General features: G+C 40.9%; 2 protein-coding genes across 3 annotated transcripts in view; one reads left to right on the top strand and one right to left on the bottom strand.

The window, feature by feature from the left end:
* The first annotated feature begins 1167 nt into the window (after window positions 1-1167).
* Window positions 1168-12221, top strand: si:dkey-7k24.5 (somatomedin-B and thrombospondin type-1 domain-containing protein). The gene is made up of 5 exons (XM_034219146.1): window positions 1168-1780; window positions 8220-8411; window positions 9657-9735; window positions 9936-10118; window positions 10973-12221. The coding sequence occupies exons 1-5, from the start codon at window positions 1531-1533 to the stop codon at window positions 11088-11090; spliced, it is 822 nt and encodes a 273-aa protein (XP_034075037.1). The 5' UTR covers window positions 1168-1530; the 3' UTR covers window positions 11091-12221.
* The window catches only part of kcnb1 (potassium voltage-gated channel, Shab-related subfamily, member 1), a 27462-nt gene continuing 12910 nt past the window's right edge, over window positions 11406-25957 (bottom strand). For both annotated transcript variants that reach the window (XM_034219084.1, XM_034219085.1), the window contains exon 3: window positions 11406-17900. In XM_034219084.1, coding sequence (XP_034074975.1) covers window positions 15984-17900 — 1917 coding nt within the window. In that variant the 3' untranslated portion in view covers window positions 11406-15983. The remainder of the gene's footprint in view (window positions 17901-25957) is intronic.

The following is a 25957-nucleotide window of genomic DNA, read 5'->3' as shown; positions in this document are numbered from 1 at the left end:
TCTAATAATCAACTACATTTTAACTTGGTAAATCTTTATAAAATGATGTCTAGACAAATATTTATTTATTTAAAATACAGAGTATATTTACAGAAATTGGTCATGGCTGTAGGAGTTTAAATACTGTCAAGAATGTTGCCCTTCTGTGACATGCTTAACAACTTTGAAACAGCATCAAAGTGAGCGCCCTATATCTGGTGATGTGGATCCAGCGTGGAGCTGTTTGATTGTTTGCCAGCCACATTCTCAGTTGGATGTGCTAAAAAGATGCATTTCTGACTCTTTTGCTTTCTACTCGTTGGAATCTATCAAAAGCAGGGCAATTTCAGAACTGAGTGTACCGATCCTGCAACTTTTACGACAGAATTCATTGTCCAAATGTAAACATTTAGTTGTAAGAACTGCATTAGAAATAAGATAATCTGCAAGTTTCCTAATGAAAAACTTAGATAAGAAGATAAATAAATCAGGAGAGAACATGTGAGTGGCCCCACGGCTGTAGTGAGATGACTGTCTGTTCAGTGGAGCAGTTAATGGTTGTCATCTCTGCAAGCTACACATTTGTGTAGGGGGGCCACGCTTAGGGAAAAGGATTCACAAATGTCACGTAAATGTTCTCCCTAATATAGAATGGAGCTTGTGAAGTTTTGAGCAATATAACATTTCAGTTTCCCCATTTGCCTGTTTCTATATTCTCACTCCGTACACATAGCAGAAGGGAATCTTAGTTTGAGTGGAGGCCTGCACTGTCCACGCTGTTGTTCTTTTTGCATGAATAACCTCAGCCATAGGAGTTTCATTAATCCTTTCTTTTCACATGTTTGAGGCACACATGGGCCTGGGAAGCTGCTGCTTCACCAAGAGAGAGCAAGAGAGGGAGAGAGAGAGTTAGTCAATTTAAGTAAACATACTTTTTTACTGCGGTTTGAAGTGAAGGTAGATTGTTCTGTACTGATGGTTTCTTTCAAATACCAACCAAATGCATCCAAGTAAGGTTTTTTTGTATTCTGTTTCTGCCACTCATTACACATTGCTGCCATAAGCTAATGCAGTAAGGCATATTATCACTATTGTGTAAGGCTGGGCAATCGGTATAAAAAAGCCCATTTCCCGTGGGAGAATACTTTTTTTCCAGTATTCTTTTTATGATGCTATGGTTAGATAAGGAAAGCAATGCATTGGTGAGGTATACACAGTATCCTGTAAAAGTAGTTATTGTAAACATTATTATGATACTGTATTTAATAATTTTGTTTATCTAAAGGCTCATTTAACTTATATAGTGACCATTAGTCATTACCTTGTTTTGTGTGCCACTTGTAATACCTACAGTAGTAAACTGTTCCTTTAAGAGATACAGAGTTGACATATGAATAACTTCCAACTCACTGACCAGCGCCTCAACTGCTGTTGTCCGCTGACCTGACTGACCACAGATGAGGAGTTAACATATTAAAGAGGACTTTAAAGCACTTTATGGTGAATAACTTCAGACAGGGTAATTAGTAAGTCGTTAACATAGTTGCATGTATGTTGCTGTGGTCCGTCGGGATGACAGTCAGCAGGAGCTCTGTCCCTCTGCTTTGTCTCTCTGTGGCTTTCTTCCTCGTCGGCCCGTGTCAGTCGGGCTGCCGGGAAACAGGACAGTGTTGCCCCGGCCGGGACCCGTCCTGCTCCTGCAAAGGGTGGAGATCCGACCGCACCTTCGGGACCTGCTACTGTGACCAAGCATGTGTGTCCACCCTGGACTGCTGCCACGACTATGATTCAGCCTGCCCAGGTGCGTATGTGTAAATAAACGGCAAGATATAGGCCACATTAAAAAGGTATTCGGGTTCCAGTTTAAAAGTCAGAATTCTCGTTTAGAGTTTTAAGCTCTGCATTCTGACTTTTCAACTCAGAACTCAATTACATTTGTGACCTCAATAATTTTCCTGTGAGCTACATTCAATTGTGATGATATTGGTCAAGGTTTAAAGGTCCCCTGTTATACTCTTTTTCATCAATATAGGTCCCAGATACAAAACATGTATCTGAAGTGTTAGGCTCAAATACCAAACATATCACTCATTGTAGCATCCCATAAACCCCTCTGTTTCAGGCCTGTTTCAAAAGTGCTGATGTATGTTACTTTAGATCAGGGGTCTCCAATCTTTTTTAGGATGAGAGCTACTTTCAAAAAATAAAACAAGTCGTGAGCTACTTTTACTCCTCTTTTTTTTGTTTTTTGCAGTGTATATATTTAGCACATTTTAACATTATTATATGCACGGTCAAACTCCTTATGAAGTGGTGAGGTGCCGCCAGGGCCGGTCCTAGAAATGTTGGTGCCCTAGGCGAGATTATGATTTGGTGCCCCCCCCCCCCTCCTAGCAATACACAATAGAATATATGAAGAATACATGAAAAATCTCTACAAAAGTCCAATACACTACAAAAACTGAAACGTATTGACATGTTGGTTATATACATAAAGAAGGTTTCAAATGTATTTTTGAAGATTTTTTGTAACATTTTAAGGCGAGACACGGCAGGCAAAAACATCGTTTTTCAACGAAACGATTCTTGTTCAGTTTTCATCTTCCTCACCCTCTCAAACTTTGAGTTGCGCGCGCTGCTAAAGAGACGCGCTACCATGGAAACCAAACAATGGTGTAGCTGTATTAAAGTCCGAGTGGAAACAGTCGTGAGTAAATCTGATTTTGTCAGAAATTGGGAGAAATATGACCCCGGGAGGAAACCGGGGAGAGGGCAATTAAATCGGGAGTCTCCCGCGAAAATCGGGAGGGTTGGCAAGTATGAGTCGACACACACACACACACACACACACACACACACACACACACACACACACACACACACAACACACACACACACACACACACCACACACACACACACACACACACACACACACACACACACACACACACACACACACACACACACACACACACATACTGTTCGTATTTAGTCTCCTGATTTTAAATGGGAATTAATCATTTGAGTGTTCCCAAAGCACCAGTGTTCTGCAGTTTGTGTGGGCCTAGTACTGTTGCACAGTTTTGGAAGATTCATAGCTAACCACACTGAAGATTATGGATTATCTCATATTTTTAAGAGTCAATGTGTCCTCCCCTCACCCTCTAACATCACCAGATAATTTAAGGGGTCATTTCTCAAAAAATGGACCGCCTTAGTATGGTTTGGTCCCTATTTCCATAGCCCCCACCAAAAATATTTTCCACCAGCCGCCACGTGCATAGGGTAGATTCATTTAATTACATTTCCTTTTTTTTTTTGGTGTATTTTTTACATTTTGGATTTGCTTGGCGAGCTACTTATTGAGGGCTTGCGAGCTAGCGGTCGACGTGTTGGAGACCCCTGCTTTAGGCTGGAGCCACACGAGGACGATAACGCAAACGGACTGAAATCGATATCAAAAAAGTCTTCCGTCCATAAAAGGGGTGCTCCGCCTATATGGGCAACTCTCCACCTATCAGGGAAATGAGAGACCGCTCGAAAGCGCTGGAGAGGCTGTAGTACATATGCCAGGCCTGTAAGTGGCACTGTAGTCTTCCACAAAAGCAAAAACATCGTTTTTCAAGTACTGGTCAATTTTGAGATTTTGTGCTATTTTGATTCTGTAACATGTTTTCTTTCAGGCTTTTGGAAGGAAAACGTACAAAATACACATTTAAGTGTTTATTTTTACTATAGTTTGTCTATTTGCGTCTGTAGATTTCTCCTAAATACACCAAAAGTTAGCATTCTAACGTAACATAAAGTACCGCGACCGCTGTGTGCACCATGTCAACAGAGATATCGTTGGAAAGCTGTGTCTCTCCTGCACAATCTCATCGGATCCAAATATGGTCATTTCCTTTGTATCAGCAACCAATCGTGAAAGCACAAAGGGGTCTTAAACCAAGAAACGAAATCTCATTGGCTGGTGTCAATTTCTGACAACGTGATTCGTTCAGATGCGTCACGTGGTGTGCTAAAACACTTCCTGGTTAGCTTTCCGCTAGAAATTGAAATCTCAAAATGGCAAAAAGAACGGCGAAAAAAACGTTCACAGAGAAGACGACAACAATTGTCACTTGCACGAAGCAAGGTTATACAAAAAACAAATGACCCCGAACATGAAATACCTTCACGGAGTGCGTCGATGCGCAAGCTGTCATCCAAAGAACAGGAGGGTTTAGCTAGCGCCTCACTGCAATCTTTAAAGGTCGTTTTCTCAAAATGAGTTTTTTCTCCTACTCTGAGTTCGAAATGTCAACTTCAGTAGCACGTACATACACCAAACCTTCCAGTTATATTCCTATCAATATTATGAAGTCTTTTACAGAAGGGTTTTTTCATATATCATTCATAGCCTGAATTATACAACATTGTATACCTAAAAACATGGCGAAAATTGATATTTTAGTGCTGTTGACAGTATTTTCTGAGTGATAAAAAGAGATATCCAATATCCCTTTTGTAAAAGCCTTAGATACTAATATGACTACAAAATGAAACAAGAATTTTGAACCTGGCTTTATCCAAAGTTCAGATTTCGATTCCTGAAATGTGTTAAAATATGTGCATATTTAATGAGATAATGGATAATTTGCATATTTAAACATGCTATTTCAGAAAACTTGTAATACAAAAAACAATTGCCTTATTGTAAGTAATTGACTGGAGAAATTTCTAGCTGATACCTTTAAGTTAAAAAAAGTACCCTATTCACCTGGGGTGATCGCCTTAAAGTAAAATGCTTCAATCTGGTGCAGAATTACTAGAGACTAGATCTAGGGGGTACAACTCTAAATACCCATATGAAAAAGATCGGTTTACATTTTAATAATCAAATAAGTATGTGAACATAACCAGTAGCGGCGCTAGGGGGTGGCTACTTGGGCTCAAGCCCCGGATGTTTTCTGAAAAGCCCTGAATGTTTCACTTGAAGCAATTTTTCACGTCTTGTGAGTAATGTGCAGACCGGAGTCTAACAGAGAGGCAGCAGCTGTGGGACAGTAGCCTGCATACTGCTTAGCCTTCCCTACCCTGAAGAAGAAGTGATCCTTCGTTAGCGTGAAGAGTCTGCTTTATGCGCTCCCCCCCCTGAACTATCTAAACACTCAGAGTCCTTTACCTCACTGAGCTGTAGTTATCAGCCTCAATCCAACAACAATCCGCGGTACCGATGTGCGCCCTCTCTCTCTCTTGCTCGCTCGGAGGCTCGCTCGCACTTTGGCTGTGAGCTGCGGGTGCCTGATAACTCAACATCCCCCACTTTCATCACTTACAGCGCCCAACGTGCAGGGCAAATGAAAAGTGTAACTGGGGTGAAAAGGATGTTACCTTGACTTAATTATGAATGTTGTTACATCAAGGCTGAAAATTAGGATGAACCAAAATGTTCTCCCTCCCCCAGATCTGGCGCCCTAGGCGCCCTATGTCGCCAGTGCTACGGGCCGGCCCTGGGTGCTGCTCCACATTGCTTTTCTTCCCGACTGCAACGCTGGTCCAAGCCCCCAGGAAGTGCGCCGGACTCTGAGGAGAATATTCATTATTCTTTTCTGTGTGTACTACACTTCCGTATCAGTCGCTGGGCCCGGAAATACTTTTTCCCATTGACTAACATTGGGAAAGAGACCTCTGTAAATCGTTGGATAATTTTTTTTAAACTAAATAAACTACCCAGTATGAACATTTGTATAGCCCTTATTACAAAATTCCGTCCTCAAGTTGTCAAATGTGCTAATAACGTTATTCTGAGAGTTATTTTCCCCAGCATTATGAATGCGGATACAACCCGCGGGACCGCGACGCCCGGCACGTTCATGTGACGTGTTCAGTACTACATGAGTTTTACCTTTACCCATGGATGCACAATAAGAACGGATTATATGATTACTTTTGTGATGTTTCGCTCTCTCAAAAGTTGGGCCATTTTGTCTTAATGCGCCAATGAGCAACTCTCATAGGAATTAACGAGGCCCCGCCTCCCACGCTGTATCCAGTTCTTATTATACATCTATGCACTGGTCCCGCAAATCAAGCAAGAACGTGATTGGTCGATATTCATTGTGGGGGGTGGAGGGAGGAGGGGTGTTGGATAGATATAGAGTTGTAGTAAGTAGATAGAGTTCGCTATGATTGAGGTTTCGTTTATGCATAGGCAGTGGCGGCCGGCCCATAGGGGTGCTAGGGGCGCCGCCCACCCTCTTCCCACATGTTTGATTGTCATTCAAAATAAAAAAATATATATTTAAAAAAAAAAAAATATTTTTTTTTTAATGAAGAAGGTAAATATTATATAATTGGTATCAGTAAAATGTATAATCTACAATAAAATCTCGTTTAAAATTGTTTTACGATATCTAAAGTTACCGATAAGTCACATGTTTCCTGCCTGGCCGCAGGGTGTATCATTACCCTCTCTCGTCCGGGCGGTAGAAAGGAGCCCTCAGCCAGAGCAGCAGCAGCAGCCAACAAGCTGACTGTTACTATCTGTATACTATGCCGCCTAAACATAATTTCAGCCAATCAGCGTCGTCAGATCTGATGCTCAAAGGGCGCCGTGTTCTGTGAGTTGTTTGGACTCATATTCAAGGTGACGCTACAGTAGTTGTCGAGGATGGCTAGTGGATCGCCGGAGCTGTAGATTAACATTTACATGCTTATTGTAGTTGTAAGGCAATGTCTGTAGCACCATGGAGCATATGTGTGGGCTGGACCTGTATTTTACAGGAAAGGAGTGAGCAGAGGGTGGAGTTGTCGATTCTTGTTCAGTTTTCATCTTCCTCACCCTCTCAAACTTTGAGTTGCGCGCGCTGCTAAAGAGACGCGCTACCATGGAAACCAAACAATGGTGTAGCTGTATTAAAGTCCGAGTGGAAACAGTCGTGAGTAAATCTGATTTTGTCAGAAATCGGGAGAAATATGACCCCGGGAGGAAACCGGGGAGAGGGCAATTAAATCGGGAGTCTCCCGCGAAAATCGGGAGGGTTGGCAAGTATGAGTCGACACACACACACACACACACACACACACACACACACACACACACACACACACACACACACACACACACACACACACACACACACACACACACACACACACACACACACACACACACACACACACACACATACTGTTCGTATTTAGTCTCCTGATTTTAAATGGGAATTAAATCATTTGAGTGTTCCCAAAGCACCAGTGTTCTGCAGTTTGTGTGGGCCTAGTACTGTTGCACAGTTTTGGAAGATTCATAGCTAACCACACTGAAGATTATGGATTATCTCATATTTTTAAGAGTCAATTTGTCCTCCCCTCACCCTCTAACATCACCAGATAATTTAAGGGGTCATTTCTCAAAAATGGACCGCCTTAGTATGGTTTGGTCCCTATTTCCATAGCCCCACTAAAAATATTTTCCACCAGCCGCCACGTGCATAGGGTAGATTCATTTAATTACATTTCCTTTTTTTTTTGGTGTATTTTTTACATTTTGGATTTGCTTGGCGAGCTACTTATTGAGGGCTTGCGAGCTAGCGGTCGACGTGTTGGAGACCCCTGCTTTAGGCTGGAGCCACACGAGGACGATAACGCAAACGGACTGAAATCGATATCAAAAAAGTCTTCCGTCCATAAAAGGGGTGCTCCGCCTATATGGGCAACTCTCCACCTATCAGGGAAATGAGAGACCGCTCGAAAGCGCTGGAGAGGCTGTAGTACATATGCCAGGCCTGTAAGTGGCACTGTAGTCTTCCACAAAAGCAGAATCAGCCCCCTGCAAAAACAGGGCTGGAAAAGAGCAAATAGAGCGAAATGAGGCATGGCTAAAATGCATGATCTGTTTGGTATTTTGAAAAAAAAACTTCACAGACATGTTTTATATAGGTATGGCCCTACAATATATGTTTCAAATATAGCATGATAGGTCCACTTTAAGATCTGCCCACTCCCCTTTTCTCAATACATCATAAAATATATTTTGTATTTAAAGCTTAATGTGTATGCTATACAACCCACACACTTGCACATGTTGATAGTGAGACTATAATAGTAACATGAGGACTATGATACTGTCATTTAAAACTAGAATTGGTTGACATTTGCAATTTTTAACATCTGACTACTATTTGGGGATGTATAGGATGCTGGTGTTGGCTTTGTTAGTCTTCTTTATCATTCATTTTTTTGTTTCTTCCCCCCCAGCACTGTCCTGTGTGGTGAGCGAGTGGACAGCATGGTCAGGCTGTGCTGAGCCCTGCAGGGCCACAGTCCGCAGGCGGAGCAGGGCCATCCTGCAGGGGCCCCTCAATGCAGGAACACCCTGTCCTCACCTGGAGGAGCACGCCGGCTGCGCAGAGTACTGGTCTCAGCAGGGGAACTGTCCCAACCCACCTGGTGAGAAAAACGCACCCGGATCCTAACACACATCCATGTGATCAACTCATTTAAGGTGTTTACCTACAAAGACATTACATACAAAATATGGCTGGCCTTATAAAAGGTCACTTAGGTAAAGGTGGGGTAGGTCATTTTGGAGAAACCAGCTCGAGTGCGCTAGAATTTGAAAATACACAGCTGGAAAAAATCTGCCACTTCCTTACAGAGCCCCTCCTCCAACACACACGAACGCGCACATGACCAATGAGGGCACAAGATAAGTTTGTGCACAGATGGAAGGCTGACAGGCAGGTAGGCCACCCAGTTATTTTAGGCGGGCCGGCTAAAATGATTGGTCGTGCTTTTTACAGTACTACGGCTTCCACAGATGACATTTTTTTATGGATTTTTTGTCAAAGCACTTCAAGATATTCATTGCTATCGGGATGTTAAGAGCATTCCATGGAATATAACAAAAAGTGTATCTCGAGCCGGTTTCTCAAACTTACCTACCCCACCTTTAGGTAATTATTTATTATTCTAGTGGAATTAGTATGATGGATTGCGACCCATTTATTGATAACTTACCTGTGAAAGACATGTTAGTGAACTACTGAAAACCACAACTAAATATCCCTTCATACAAAAAGGTCACGCTGTTTTTTCATTCAATTAAAAGTCACATGCAGAAACATTGGCTTTAAAAGAGTATATATATATATGGCAACAGTAGATATAAGACACTTCAATTTAAACTAATAAAAGTTATTTTAATCCAATTGTGCACATGACCAAAGAGGGCATTTGGCTAGTCTTTCATAATTTAACCAATATGTCATTATAGTTGCTGCAGTAGCACAGAGATTCTTATTTTGACAACTATTGTGGAGAGAAACGCCTTCAAGCAGACCATTAATTCACACTGGAATTAAGAAACCAGAGCCTTGTTCTATTTACCTCGATTTTTACAACTGTACAAAATGTTGCTATTGTTGTCTGTTTCACTGTAAAAGAGCAATGGGGTTGCTGATGCATGGAGTCTCCATGGTGTAGTAGTAAAACAGCAGTATGATTTGTAGCTCTCTACTAAATATCTGATATTGCCCATAAGCGAAGCTGTTTCTCAAAGTGTTCCAGGTTGTTCCACACCAGGGAGTTCTAATATACTTTATCAACAGTTTCCTGGCATTTGCTCATTTTAAATGTATGAGCTACCGTAACATACTGTCACATGTAATGTTATCCTGCATGCTTCCTCTGCAGTCCCAGCATTGATTATCTCTGGTGGCTATGGCAACGCCAGGAAGAAAAGAGACATCCCTGACAGCAGTGACATCACAGGGTAACACGACCAGAGACTTTTAGAATTTGATATGTTCTCATGTGTCGTCAACATGTATGTATTTGAGTTTGGTTTGTGTGTGTGTGTGTGTGTGTGTGTGTGTGTGTGTGTGTGTGTGTGTGTGTGTGTGTGTGTGTGTGTGTGTGTGTGTGTGTGTGTGTGTGTGTGTGTGTGTGTGTGTGTGTGTGTGTGTAAAATAGGTATTGTGTCCAGTTTCAGTTGACCTCTCTGACTAAAGGGTGCCAGCAGAGCTCGGGCCCACACACTCAGTGGATGCAGCACCTGAGGGAGGGGCACCGTGTGTGTGTCGAGTGCCAGCCGCCCGCTCTCTCTGCTGAACAGACACACTGTGCCGGAGATGGAGAGGAAGACGACGGGGGAAGGTAAGAATGGATTAGATTACTAAAATGTTTCTTGGATGAAAGCATTGCTTTCTCCATGATTACAAATGGAGAAAAAGAGCAGAAGTTATTCTTCTTTGAATTCAGAATTCACACATTCAAGCCTTTGTTGTTCTGGAAATGTTAATGACCAGAAGAGAAAGATAAAGTGTCTCTGCCAAGGTGTCATCCAACCACGAAATGAGCTTGAATTTAATTTGGCTAGTTAGTAAAGAAACTAAGTGTTGGACAAAACTTCACTATTAAAGGTCACCTTTCCTTATCACCAAAGGCAAATTGGCAAAGAAAAATTAGAGCGCAGTTGCTGTTATTTTTCACATTATAAAAGCTTCACCTGCCATTAGGTAATCAATTTACACACAAATGTTTATTAGCCTTTTTGCCAAGTAAGTTTGAAACTTGCCTTAGATGGATGTGTTGACTTTTCTTCACATCCTGGTCTTTGTGCACGAAGAAAAACTGCTCCATAGCGCTACTAGAACCTTAACCCAAAAAACACATTCAACCAAACTTGAACCCTCACCATATCATCAAGATAAACAATTCAAACTCCAGAAGATCCTGGCCACGGTATCTGCAAAAATCAAGCATGTATTCTGAAACGAGGTGCAGTGGTGGATAGAGTACAGATATGCGGATCATTTGTGACAGTGCAGCCTGGGCCGGATTGTTTTTCCTCGCAGAACCCTGGACAAATGGTCTTCACCTACAGTGTATCTCTTTGATCCGATTGGTAACAATGAGGACTACCACTAGATGGCATCATTGTTTATCACTTGGATTTAAAGTGTAATTGTGTGACCACTAACTGATTCCTCCCCTCATCCTTGGTGCAGAAGACAGTCACACCAGTGGCAGGCGGTGGGAAACCCTCGATGCAGGGGTGTGTGGAGGCGTGTGGGGAGGATGGAGGCCTGCTCCTGCCCAACAGCCCACAGCTTCCTCTTTATATAACATCCTCCTCCCCTCTGTTATCCTGTACACATCTTCTCAGGCTCATGTATAAAGAACAATCTGCCAGAATAATAAACCGGTCCTGTTAAAGAGTTCTGGTCAATGCTCAGGTGTGCCTTCTTCTCCAGATGAGTGCAACTTCATGTAGATGTTTTATTAAAATGGCTGTGCCGATGAAAATTGCTAATTCGAATCAGAATCCAATGCATTTGTTGTCCTGACTGCTCAACAAAGATTTTAATAAAACACATTTTTATTTTAGTTTGCATCAACAACAGCAAATTAAAAGCAAAAAAAGAAAGTCAGAAATCCTAATCAAAATGTAAAGTGATCTGATTTATTTCATTCAAGGGAAATGTTGCTTTTGTTGAGAAATAGAACTATCTTGGGACATTGAGACACTTTTTTAACATGACAAGTACTGGTTCTGTGTGAATCACAACCAGTCACAACGCCAAAGGTACAACATGCACAGAACAATAAAACATTGATACAGAAACAACAGCATAGAAAGTCAACACGTACAAATGTTTTTTCTTTTTTTGTACAAAACAGACAGCCTCGGGACCTACAAAGAACATTGTATAAGAGCTGGCTAAGGTCTTTCAAATATATTTTTTCACTTCCCTGGAAACAGTGTACTTTACAAAGACTGATGGCTTAGGCAAGGTTGGGGTCAATTCCACTGAGAGCTTAAAACATTGAAAAAATATAGATGATGTTTTAGTTTGTATTTTAGTATGTTTTTATTTACCTCATGCTCTAATACTGGTTCCTTTTACAGTGTAATATGTTATTTGTGTTTTACTTAATCAAGGCATTCTGAATAGACCCCAACCCTGTAATACAGTGTTAGATTCAGAGTAAATTGGGCTACTTGCTAAAGCAGTGGATCTCACTGGGTTTTAGAAACTACCACATGTCCTTGAAAAGGGTCCTATGGGGTTCTAACCAAAAAACCGACTTGAACCTTTTCACACATTTAGCAGCTAGAGCGACAACCAAGTTCTATTGTAAGTTAACTTACGTAAACTAAATGCATTCACTGTACAGTTGGGAGTCTTGTTATGGAAAAGTTAATGAATCTGTGCTCTTTTTCTTAGTTTGTATCAATAAATGAGAAATAAATAACTTGATTGTGTTTTCTTCATCAAGAATAATGGCTTAGTATGAATTTCTCTGTAGTGATATCAGTGAAATAAAAATCCCTTTTAGATTAAAATAAAAACAAGAATGAACATAAGAAAATGCATTTAAAGAATGACCAAATCAATATGTTCTTGTATTATGGTGGTATTATGTCACAGTATCGCAGTCTAGTATGAAATCACAACATCATGCTTGATGTTTCTTTTGCACTAGTCTAAAAACGTAAGAGTATCAATACCAGTGTAAGGATTTAAGCACTTGCTTTGTGTTGATGCACATGGGTGCACTATTGTGTAATATCTTCCCATAATAAATCTCAGTTCTCCACAATAGTACTTGCTATCTATTTATGAAATATTGATTGTCATCATTGTTTAGAGATATTTCAGTGAAACATGGTCCCTGACTGCCATAATAGAAAACCTAAATGATGCGACAGGTGCTCATAGGATTCTTCATGAGAGGTTATGTGATCTGAATGCCCTTTATCGTAGCGTTGAAAATGAAACTTAATCATTAATTTTTTGTAATGATGTAATGAGCTTATTTGACTACTTATTTTTAAATCCACAATGAAATTTAGGTGAGACTGGGTTACAGATATTTGCATGCATTGGCCTTGACTTTCATAAGATAAAGACACATATCTAATGGAGCTTACATGAAGCGGGTCGGTACTCCAAATGTGTGTTAAGACTGGTTTTGTCTAACCAAAATGAAATGAAATATAATAGACTAAGCTTGCATTTAATGTAATTTCATATAATTGAAGTTGCCAATTCCACCTTGCAATGGGATATGGAGAATTATACACATTTATGTGAAAAGACATACAGTAATGTACAAATATAATCAACGGAACAGCCATTCACAACACGTTTTTAGGGAGACATTCAAAACTGATTCACTCTGAATTTCACCAAAGGCCATCTGGAAAGTGTTAGATAGCTGCAGTCAATTGTTTTGCCATACGCCTTTTACTCAAATCAAATCCTTTCATTTGATAACACCATTTTGCAGACAATCAATTTTTTCTTTCAAAATATTTTCGATTGCCATTGTTTTCCTTTTCACCAAAAGGAAAAATTGTAAGAAAATGAATTAAACAAATATTTTGTATCATACATAGTGTATGCAGCTGCATTACATGAATTTATCAGCAGCTCAAACCATCAATCCTTGACTAATTATATGAAGTCACTTCTCAGCTTTAAATTAGGCTTCACTCCCTATAAAATCAAATGTGTGAGTAATCTCATATGATTAAGGTATAACCTGTGTTACTGCTGTATGTAAGAGTAAGAACTGCAGATAGAATATTTAGAGACAAGAAGCAGGATTCCCCCAACATGCATTCATTCACAAACAGTTCATTCCTTACTGCTCTAATGTTCTGGCTGTACAGCTGTCACACACACACATACACACACACACACACACACGGTTTTCTCTGCCTCTCACAGTCATTGTTATTCCCTCCACACCTCAGCTCCTTTCACTAACCGAGAGCAATATGAAATGGTTCAACTCTGTGATTAAAACGGAAAATAAATCAGGATTTGTGATTAGACTCTGGACAAAAACACTAAGAAATGCATGACGATCACCTTCTGTTGACTTTTGTATACAATTGTATACTCAACACCTACTTGTATTATAGAGCAATGTCCTATTTTATTTATATCTTCCACTACTATATTTAGGACAGGAAGCTTCTACAGTTTCCTCAGAGTTTTATTAGAGGGCTAATCTTGTTAAAGTTAGAGACAGTCATGTTGAGTTCTTGAGAAATGTTAAAGGCATTAAAAAAGGTTGTACCTTCATAGTTGAAATCATATTTGGGGCTGAGGGGGGAACAGTGGGTTGTTAACCCTTTATAGTTACCCTGCTCATGTAAGAATGGTCTATATACGGGGGTGAAGACAATATTAATAAATAAATAAATTCATATTTTTTAAGTCCAGGATTTTGGTTTAAATACAGCACTTTGTCCCTCTATATGTTGGTTTCTGGTTGTTATGTAAGACTGCTATGTGGAAATACAAACAGATAATAGACAATGCATTGTTGAGTTGTAGTATTTATGGAATACTATAGAGATTTAACACATGAACATAACAAGGCATCATAATGTTGCTTCAGTACTCATAAATATGCACAGTGAGAAGTGGCTCTGGTAACATGTGTCTACTGTGCATACCTGTCACTTTATTGGTACATGCCTGTGTGTGTGTGTTCATGTGTATGTGTTAAACAAACGTTAAATGCAATCAGACTTTCCCGCCCTAATTAACAAACCTTTGCTGAGCTGCAGCCACCCTTAAAAAAGGCTGCTGTCTCCATGGAAACTAAATGTATCGATGTATCCTGAAAATGGTTTTTCATGCCTGTATGAGTCATTAGTGTGTGTGTGTGCTCATGCATGAGTTTTATCAGGTCCGCATTTACAACTGACTTGCCTACAGTAACGTTAACCTGGCAGAGTATATTTAGTGCCATTAAAGTGTATTTGACGATTAAAGGAGCAAAGTAGAGATGGAATACACACATATTCCATTATCTGAGCGTGAATACATTAGATGCTTTTGTGTTGGTCAAAAGAAGGCCAATGCATGCTGAACATCTGCTCCTACTGTAAAGAAAAAACGATATTATTGGATTTTTATATATTTCATTTTCTAAAGCATCTCATGTTTTTGTATGTTGACTGGTTGGATGCATGCATGCTTCATAAATGTGCGCTTTATGCAGCAATCAAGCTTATTATCTCAGGCTCCTATGTTACCCCATATACAAAATGATTGGTCCACTACCACTACCATCCCTTAAAATCATACTGGGGTGCTAGGACAATATTCACTGGTCAATATTTGAAAGTATCATCCATTCTCACCATGTCATGATAGGGAATAGCAAAATACTGTTCAAGAAAGAGTGTTCAGTTGATGATGGGCTGGAGCTTTCGATAACTGCTGCTGTGCCAAGACATTTGACCTTACACAAGATTACTCTTCACGTATGAATATGACACAGCAGACTAGCAAATTACATATATTTATAAGGGACTTTCTATATAAAAATAAATCAGATAAGACAATCTCAAGAGTGTGTATCCATGAATTACCATTAGATCACCCATCAACATTCACACTAACTCACACACATGCACATATACCTTTACGGTATATGCAGACATGCACACCTCTACAAATGTAAATGACTAAGGCCAGTTTTGGGAATGGAGGGCACAAGTTAGTAGTTTATAGGCTTGTAGGTCCTCTCCTGTATCTCCAAGACTACAAAATGAACTGGGAATCAGTAATGGGATAGCCGGCAGCTTTATTTCCAGGATTTATTTCCTGGAGAGATAAGAGATATCCCCCTGCTGCTTAAACTCACCACATTTCTCTGTCGACTCTGATTCCACGGGTATCTCTGAACAGACCCGTAGGTTACCTGGGAGTGCTCTTTTGTTTTGTGTAACACCAGTAGTAGGAATGAGTTGAAGGAGGGGCAGTGACATTCTCCAATGTTGACGTTTTTTTTCTCCCAGAGTATTCACCACACCTGTTGACCCTGAGCGTAGTGCCTTATGGCATGCTCAGATAATTTGTGAAATGTTTTGGTGAGATCCTTTGTCTATTCCTCTTTGTCTCTGGATAAGATAGTGTTTTTAGTCTGTCCGATGTCTCCATCATAAACACTCTGCTCCAGCTCCCTGTTCCTTTCTGCTGCACTTGTGCCTCAGAGGCCTTTATCCAAAGTATGTTGACGCCCCCTGTCAACCTTTGGTCTACGTGCCATCTCAGGTCCTACATGATTCTCATGAACTACCCTACGAATTCCTTCATTCGGGAACAGACAGTTCTGGCCAAGCATTTTTTGGGCTGTTTCTAAATGGTTGGTGCCCTTCTGGTAATTGATGTTGATGCTGCGTTTTGGGCTTGAACCAGCCAAAAGACGCTCTGAAGGACTGGCTTCAGAGATGTCGCGGAGGTGCTCATCATCATCTGTATCGGCGTCGATGTATTTGCTAATGGAGGAGTCGTGGAAGGTGAAGACAGTTGCCGCCAGGGTCGTGCTCTCTGGGGACTTCGGTGGAGTTCTGCTGCTGGCGGTTGTGTAGACGGAAACTTCCGGGCTTAACAGAGAGTTGTCTGACTGGACTGAGCTGTCTGAGAGCGGGGACGGGCCTGACCCCCTATCGCTGCGACAGCCTCCTTTGGGTATAATGCTTTTTGAGGAGTTGCCAGGAAAAAAGAATCTCCGAGCATTTTCTGAGTATGAGGGTTTTGTGATGGGAGTCAACATGGGCTCACGCTCCCCAGTGATTTGTTGGCCTATTTTTGCGTTCCCATGCTGGGAAAAAGCTATAGCCGGACTGTGAGAGAACCTGTTGCTTTCCTGAAGACCAATGTCCATTGCTGGACTATGGTTGAAGCGTGGATTCTCCTGGAAGTCTGTAGCACAACTGATGTAGCTGTCAATGCTGGACAGGCTTTTCATGTCACCCACTCCTTCCCTGGTTCCTAGCACCGTTGGCCTGTGATCCTGGATGGCCCCCAATTCTATCTCGTCCCTCTGTTTGCCAGCTCTAGAGCCCCTGTCTTTAGCATTGAGGTTTGGCTGGGATTGTGTCTTGGCCATTTGGTTGTACATCTCCTCGAGCTTCTGAACATTTATCCTCTGAGGACTGGTGTCTCGGCCCTTGTCGGGAGAGCCTTCATGTGCATTAAAGGAACGGTTTGAGCTTGTCTCCGATGCAGCTCCTTTGGGAGTCCATTTCCAATGACTTGGAGAAAGATGGTTGTCATGAGGCCTCTCGCTCTTCTCTACCACCACATCCATTAATTCTGCACTACGAGCAAATGCCTCTTTTAAGTTCATTGAGACAATGCTACCATTTCTCTTTGCTCTCTCTAGGGCCTCTCTTCGTTTGAGTGCTTTTTCCTGCCTCTTCTGCTCCTTGTAGAATTCAGAGAAGTTATTTACAATAATGGGAATAGGTAGGGCAATAACCAGTACTCCAGCTATGCAGCATAAACCCCCCACAATCTTTCCTAGTAGAGTTTTTGGGTAGATATCACCATAGCCTACTGTGGTCATAGTAATAGTAGCCCACCAGAAAGAAGCTGGAATGCTTTTAAACTTTGTATCTTCCTCATCCTTCTCAGCAAAAAACACTAGACTGGAGAAGATCATGATGCCCATGGCCAAGAATAGGATAAGCAGGCCCAGCTCATTGTAACTCCTCTTAAGAGTGAACCCCAGCGACTGAAGACCTGTAGAGTGACGAGCAAGCTTCAGGATACGCAGGATACGCATGATCCGAAAAATCTGCACCACGCGGCGAACATTTTGAAATTGCAGTACACTCTTGTTGGATTCTGTCAGGAAGATGGTAACGTAGTAGGGCAAAATTGCTAGCAGGTCAATGACATTCAGAGGACCCTTGAAGAACTTCCACTTGCTTGGAGAGGAGAGGAAGCGGAGCAGGTACTCCATTGTAAACCAGGCAATACATACAGCTTCCACGTGGGCCAGTTGTGGGTTATCTGAGGACTGGCCAAACTCATCTGTTTCCTGCAGCTCTGGGAGGGTGTTCAGAGACAAGGCAATGGTGGATAGCACAATAAAGAGAATGGAGATGATGGCCAGTATCTGAAAGACAAATGTATAAAAGTAATATGAGTAAAGATGCAGGATCGTAGAATGAAATCAGACTAAAACATACATTAAATATCAGATACACACATAAGAATACATTTCTTAGTCTGTAAATAACACCCTACAATGAATGCAAAGTTGTTGTTTTTAAAGGGGTTCTGATTACAGTACGAAAGTGCTATCTGTAAGTCACTCCAATACACTTCCCATTTAAAAAATAACTTAAATAAATGGCTAACTGCGTGAAGTGTGTGATTACTGAGAGCTAATGGATTGGATTGACTTGGACCACTTATGTATTCATGACTCACTTAAGAGGTTTATCCACATGAGTGACTTTGCTTCAGTGGGAAGTGTTGTTGATGTTTAGCATCTAATACACACAAACAAAATCATCACAAAATACAGTACATTTGACTGTTGAAAACTATCTCCATTGTCTACAAGAGCCAGGTATTTATAACAAAAAAAGCAAAGTGTTATTTTAAGGTGGCTGAAGATTGTCAGAGATGGTGTGTAAGGGATTGCTAACATGTGCTTATTTGCATTGAAATCAAAGTTAGGCTGAAGCTGATGGAATTTCATTAGATTTCCAGCTATCCATGTTATTTTAGAGTACTGAAAACATGTTTTTTTTAACCTTGTAATGGCACCAGATGAAGAACCTTGATATCCCCAATGTTTTTACAATGTATCCTTATGAAGGAATGAATGCCTGTGCCAAATTCATGGAAATCCATCTACTAGCTGTTGAGATATTTTAGTCTCAGTGGTGGACCGGCCAACAGACTGATATTGCAATCCTTTGAGCCAAGTAAAATGCATGACTAAAACAACTTTCTAAAGATATTTTCATAAAAATCTCAGGAATTAGTCAAGTCAAATTTATGATAAATCACAACAGGTTAGGAATCGTAAATAAAGTTATATTATCATAGCCTTGAATGGGATCTTAACCACTTTCCTCTGCACTAAAATTAGCATGAATTTGCAGAGATAATCAGACAAGCCTACTGGTTTCATACAGTGCTGACCCTACTCAGTTTCCACTAAATTAGTGAATGCTATAAAACAGCAAAGTGAAAAGGCTTCAGGGCTCTGTCTGAGATCACAGAACTGGGGTTACAAAACCTTATCCTCATGATATTTTACACAGATTTCTCTCTCTAATGGGCTATTTAGAGCTAAGGGGACCATTACCTGTCCCTTGTTCCACCTGCAGTGGCACCAACACAACATCAAATGAACATGTAATAGGAGCAGCATGTCCTCAAAGTCCACTTCACTGCAGAAAGCAGAGAACTGGAAGAAAACAGTATCCTGACACATCCCGACAAGCACACACACTACCCCGTCCCCACTCCACCAATCCTGCTAACAAGCAAGTACGTGGTGGTAGACTACACCTTTTTTAACACCGTATGACAGTTTCCCTCTCATCCAGCATTCATAGTGTAAACACACAAAAAACACTGGGTTTTCTTGAAGCATATTATTTTTGTAACTTGAGCTTGTTTGATCTGAATACACTTCCTTATTCAACCGTGAGAAATACCAAAGGAAATGTTGCACGGCTATCCAGCCTCCGATCAATCCCACTTACAGCTCATACAAAGTCATAAGTCATTTTTATTTAGGGCTGGTTTGGTGATTAGGAACTGATATGTGATGCTGAAGTTAAGAACCTTTGTTTGAATGCACATGCATTGATGTCAGACAGTTTAAAGGTTAACACATAAGGTGACAATGTTTTGACATTTCATCCACTGAAATTAAAGCTAATGCTCCAATGAAGGTGAGCAGAATTTCTCTACTGAAGTATGCTCTAAAATTCAGCCTTAGTTGTGTCTTCATTATCCACTCTTAATGCACCTTAGTTGAAGGCTTCCAAAACGGACTATCAAGCAGTAAACTCAGCTAGGGTAGTTTGTCAGGTGAGCATCTGTACCTTTAGTGGACTAAGAACAGGCTTATTTTTTAACTGTATTCTTCACTTAGTTTAATCCTGAATTACTCCTAGAAACCATAGCACAGGACCAAACAGCACAACTTGGAGGATGAGTGGGAGGGTATACTGTAGCTGGAAGAAAGCCCATTTTTGCAAAAGCCCACACGAAGGACGTAATATTCTTATAAAATGAATTAAATCAGAGAAAAGTTTATTTTTAAACCTCAAAAACAATCGCAGCTTCGACAATGCAGAGTAGGTATAAGACATAATCATAAATCCTGTAGCATTAAATATACATATAATGATATAACATTTGTGTGTTTTAATTACAATTATGTAACTAGTTCTTTCTAGTCAAGCTTAATCAAAACCTCATCTATGAACTGGATCTACTGGTTAAACAGAAAACCAGTTGAGTAAACAAGCAGGAAAGCCAGCAGAGAGCACATGATGCGGGGTTTCCCTGTAAATCATCTAGAGGAAATGAAAGCACAGCAGCAGAAATGGGGCAATAGCAACGGTTGTTAGGAGGTGATTGACAACGCGGGCCTTGACAACGGCCTAATTATTCGGAGTCCACTCCCAGAAGTAAAAGTGATGGCTAAAGAGGCAACCTTATCTACGACCAATCAGAGCAGGAGGACACTGTTGCCATAGCGTCACGGCAGACATGAATAATGACCCTATCGGTTTATTTTCTTCCCCTCTGTGCTGCTCTCCTCCTGCCCTAGAGGAAATCTATTAGAATCAAACACATCAAGAGCAGAGAGCAGAGGTGCCGGGGCCGAAGAGCGAAGGTTGATCTAACGAACCTGAGGGGAAGGAGAGGGGGCAGTAAATGGAAAATGATGTTGTTAATAAAGAGGAAAATATTTGCACAAAGTAAATAATAGGTTACATTTTTATTTTTATATAGAATAGTATTAAAAGGTTCACATATTGTGTACCAGACATAACAGGATTGTATCAAATCCCAAAACTCAAAGCTGTTGGAGAACTACAGAAAAGCATGACGAAATAAAGGGCAGAGGTAATAGGATTGAGAAGCTTTACAAAGGTTACTAACGAAGTAACATCAAGGGTTATAAGGTCAAGTTCCACAAGGGAACCCTATTCATTTCCCATTGGTCTATGTCCCTAATGCCACAGCCTTGCTTGTCTTTATCTCTTTGTATCCTGGGTTGTTTTAATGTCATAGGCTGCTAATTTCATAAAACTATTTCCCTGTAAATCTGAGATAAGCCTTACAGAGCACATGTCTAGGAAAAGGTTGAATGGAGCCCAAGACATGATTCTATTGGCATCAACACAACTACAGGCTATTTATAGTCTCCCAGTGGACCCAGAGGCACATACTGTATATAACGATGGTAATAGGGGTCACACCCTAAATTATGTTCTCTAATGTCGTGCGAGTTAGGTATGATGAATACTCTATTATTGCAAGTAGATTGTATGGAAACAAGAAGTGACTCCAAGCAAATGCTCCTTGGTGGCCTACTTAAGGGGGGACAAGAAGAAAGGAAGGAGACATTTATATCTAGAGCAGAGGAAAAGACAACACGTCACACAAGAGAGAAACAGATTGACAGGAAATCCCACTGTGACACTAAACAAAGCCAGATCACACTGTTGTGTCTCTCATGGCATATTATTGTGTGGCCCAGCAGACGCTTGTTCACACAGACCCCCCATTTTCTATAGGACAAGGTGACACCAACTCTCAATAGGCTGTTTGAAAAGATATCCAGGACACAATTAATGTGAATGACCTCAAAACCACCCAAACACACACTTCCCTGTGAGGTTCTCCTCTAAGTTACATATGGGAGGGAAATTATTCCTTATAGGGGAGAGGAAACAAGACTTCAGACATGGCAGCCGTTGCACAGGGACTATTGGCTGATAACATATACATACACCAAAACAGCTCTACAGAGCTTTGTACACTTGAGGCTCATAGGGAAGAAAAACCTATTCATTTACAATTATTCCATGTTGTACTTGCTGCTGTTTGCTCTGCCACCAGCTCTCGCTCAGATATGATGGCCTGGTTTTGTGTTGGCTGTGTCCCAGCAGCGATGATTAATTTTCTTTGTGCTACATTGGGTTTTGTCAGGGTTTGTTCCATTCATCAGTCTACCGAGCACTAAACTAAAAAAGGACGGAACCGTGAACCTTTTCACGTTTTGTGGAGAAATATTTATTTTCAAAAAAGAAGAGTATTATAAAAGATGTTAAATTAAACCATTAAATTGCGGGTGTGATTGTGGGCACATAACTGATGGAATCTCGGGGACACTGAAGAATCAGCTAATTAAGATTAAAACATTCAGTGTAAAATGTATTAAACCACTAAATCCTGTTGGCATGAATTAAGCGATATCACCAGTTTCTTTTGGCCACTTGGCTGTAGACATAACATATTTTATATACAGTTGTTATTGAGAACATGCCAGCAAAAATCTACCTTCACATTATTTGGAGTGTTGTTAGTTACTGTACACCACAAATACATCCTTTTTTTTCCCAGAAATCCTTAGGCACCATTTTGGCTTTTGAGGCTTTTCAGCTTTTGAGGCTGGAAAACAAGATTGAAGTAATGGCAGGAGTGAGCAGGGTAACTGCTGAGCTAGATGATCAATTTACACACATTCACTTTCACATTATACAGTGAGACTATGTTCCTTACACTCCATGGCCGTTATGGTCCCAAGTAAAGATTGTGGTGCAATGCTTGATGCTAAAACATATTTTAGCAGAAGTAGACGTACAGAATATGGAAACTGAACAGTTAGTCAATTATTCAACAATACAACAGAAACTCAGATTTGTTATAACCAAAGTATGTGTGATCACGTGTTATTCGTATTTAGTATTTAGTGTTTTATTTGGTTCAGCCCCCTCAGGTACATCTCAGGTGGGTGCCTCACCTTGTATTACATTTGGTGGATTCTCAAGAGACAGCTGAGGAACTCCCAGACTCCCAGTGCCCCAGCCGGCACCTTCTAATTAACAGCAACGACATACGTACATGCCGCTGTGCTTTAGAAGTGGAAACTCCTGTTGCTGTGAATCCCAAGACTATTGTCTGTTAACTCTGCCAGCACTCACAGAGGGACACACAATAACAGGTCTACCTTAGAATGGCTCCAAATCCTAACACTAAAAAAAGAATGGTCAACAAGGTTTGAGTAAAGGGTTCATTTATTTTTGGGTGAGTAAATGTAGGTCGCACCAAGAACACCAAGATCCCCCCTGACTAGCTGACTTGCTTTCCCATCATCCCTTGAGCCACTTCTGAGGCCACAGGGATGCCATGCAACTCTCTCCCAGCCTCGACTGCCAGCCACTGTCACCATGACAACCCCCTTGAAGCTCGACAGGAGGTGGCTACGTGGACCTGCTTGTGAAAAGCAAGTCTGACAAAGTCTCCTCTCTGCCGCTCCCTCCCTCCCTCCCTCCCTCCCTCGCACCGTCCTTCTCTCCCTGATTTGTACCTTATTCAAAGCTCACCCAGCTTTGAACCATCTGTACCGCTGTAGTCTCGTTCTGTCTCCAGGTTTTTCTACTATTTGTGTCAGAGCGCCGTTTAAATGTAAGGTGCTGTGCTGCTTTCTTTCCATGCATTTGTCACACCGTTCCCTTAAAAGTGAAAGAGTATGCAATTACTTATCTGCCTTAAGGAGAGGCTGTTCAAATTGCATGAAATGCTTAAGCTGTTTGGATTAACAGTCAGCACACAATCACAGTATTGATCTTCATCTTCATCAAGAGGTTACTGTCAGTGGTCGATAGCTTGAGAGTAATAAGATGAGCGTTAAATTATGTGGGATAATTCACACCCCTGATTCTGAATGTAGAAGGGCTTTGCCTGTGAAAGAGATGGGGTTTCCATGGAGACGGGAGGAGACTGTGTATTCCATATTTCCCCCAGTATGTTAGCTAGAAACACACACACACACACACACACACACACACACACACACACACACACACACACACACACACACACACACACACACACACACACACACACACACACACACACATATTTGCAGTAACTCAGCTGTAGTCTCTCTATCATCACTTCTACTTGTAACTTTGAACAGCAGAGCCTCATTTATCTTAACCTCCAGTATCTTGCCAAAGTGAATAACACTTACCTTGGAGATACTGCCAGTTGTGCTTTCTATACAAATGCATATAGGCCTGCAGACTGTAACTGTGACCTGTAATCATGACATTACTTATCTACCATAAGGGCTCCTGCACTTTGACTCTCCTTATGTGTCTTCGTCTTGATTCTGTAAGTGTGATGGCTAAGAATCATCTGCTTAAATAATCTGAAAGTCACATTAGTGGATGTCCTTTAGATCAGTGAATTAAATTAAATGTAATCATTTACATTCCAGGCCCTGACTTCGCTTCACCCCTGAGCATATTCCACATTTATGCTACACACTTCTGATAACGTAATTTTCAACAGATTAGATGCCTATGTAGGAGTATGCAAATGATCATCCTCAGCAGTCAATAATATATGCAAGCCTATATGGCATTTGACTCTTGTTTATTCAGTCATTTCCACTGAAGTAAAAGAACAAATGAGGAACAAGAACATTTCGGGGACTTCCTCAAAAGTGTTCCCTTACTTCATAAACTTCTAATATAGGTAGGAAATCTATGCCTGGACCATCCACTTCCTGAATGAATCCCCCCTCATCTCCTCTGCCTCTCAATTATTCATGCATTTCAGATGAAGAAGAGAATCCAGACTCAGCATCTATATTTAAACTCTGACTGGTCCATGGTGGCTGTATAAATAGAAACAGTATATGGTCTGGTCTAGCCCACCAAAGGAGGCTGTCTTCATCGTACATTTTACTTCAGAGTACGCTACATTTATTGCAGGAGGGGAATGAAAGCTTAGTCACTTTTGTGTAGAGGCACTTCTGGATTGAGGAAATATCAGTGAAGGAATTTGGGAAAAGCTTTCCTTGTATGGGCTATTCATTTAATGTCTCACTTTATCCACATGGTAGTTTACCCACTGCACTACATAAAAAGCAATGGTGAACAGTCAGACACTGCAAAAAGAAATCACAAGGATCTTATGTATATGTATTGCACAATAGAGTACCAGATATATAAGGAGGCAGGTCTATCACATTGTTCCGGGATATTGCCTCTATAGGGTCTAATAATGACTGTATGACGCATTTCACACACCCGTGCAGTCCAGGATACTTTCTTTATTTCAGAAACCAGAGAACGTCGTATACTTGGCAAGGAGCAGCGAAGAAGGAAAATGCAAACATTAAAGCACTGATTTGAAATGCAAAGAAAGATGCAGAGAAAGGCACACACACACACACACACACACACACACACACACACACACACACACACACACACACACACACACACACACACACACACACACACACACACACACACACACACACACACACACGCACGCACACACACACACACACACACACACACAGTCAATCAACAATGACGCCTGAATAGAAGGCAGCTGCAAGTCTCAGCATCACAGAACTGACAGTTGCCATGGTGATAGTGACAGTGAACTTTTTAACATTATAGTGACGGCAGTGAAAGGAAAATAAAAGAGAGAGATGAAGAGAGAGCACAGACACATTCAGACAAAAACAAGACTCTCGGCAAGACGCCACACATTGTGTTCACAGAGCAAGAGCAATACAAAGCAAGATGACTCTTAATCCTGAACTCATGCGCATGCTTACTGCAGATGTTCTACTTACTCACGCCTTAACATTACACTGAGTCCATATTTCATAGTTATTTGAGAGCTCAGTGACCATTCAGTGTCAGTGCTGTTAATCCTTTTAAGAGTTAGACTCATATTAACATGCAAATCCTCGGGAACTGGACAGCTTTACGCATATGATTTTTGTACTTAAAACAGCATCTTTGTATTTGTCCTAAAATAATTCAATAACTCTCCTGACTTTGATGCAACCTGTTAGGTCATAGGGAACATGCGAGAACATATTGTAACATACCACAAGGACGAGCACAATATGCATGTTATCTGTGTAATGAAATTACG

Source organism: Gymnodraco acuticeps, unplaced genomic scaffold, assembly GCF_902827175.1.
Source record: "Gymnodraco acuticeps unplaced genomic scaffold, fGymAcu1.1, whole genome shotgun sequence".
Lineage (NCBI taxonomy): Eukaryota > Metazoa > Chordata > Actinopteri > Perciformes > Bathydraconidae > Gymnodraco > Gymnodraco acuticeps.
The sequence above is the reverse complement of the archived record's forward strand: the minus strand, read 5'-3'. Positions and strand labels throughout refer to the sequence as shown.

Bases quoted from the DNA above. Each gene is read 5' to 3' on its own strand.
- si:dkey-7k24.5 (XM_034219146.1), top strand. From the start codon at position 1,531: ATGTTGCTGTGGTCCGTCGGGATGACAGTCAGCAGGAGCTCTGTCCCT. The intron at 8,412-9,656 runs GTGAGAAAAACG...CTTCCTCTGCAG, and splicing joins GAACTGTCCCAACCCACCTG to TCCCAGCATTGATTATCTCT. The intron at 9,736-9,935 runs GTAACACGACCA...TGTGTAAAATAG, and splicing joins GACAGCAGTGACATCACAGG to GTATTGTGTCCAGTTTCAGT.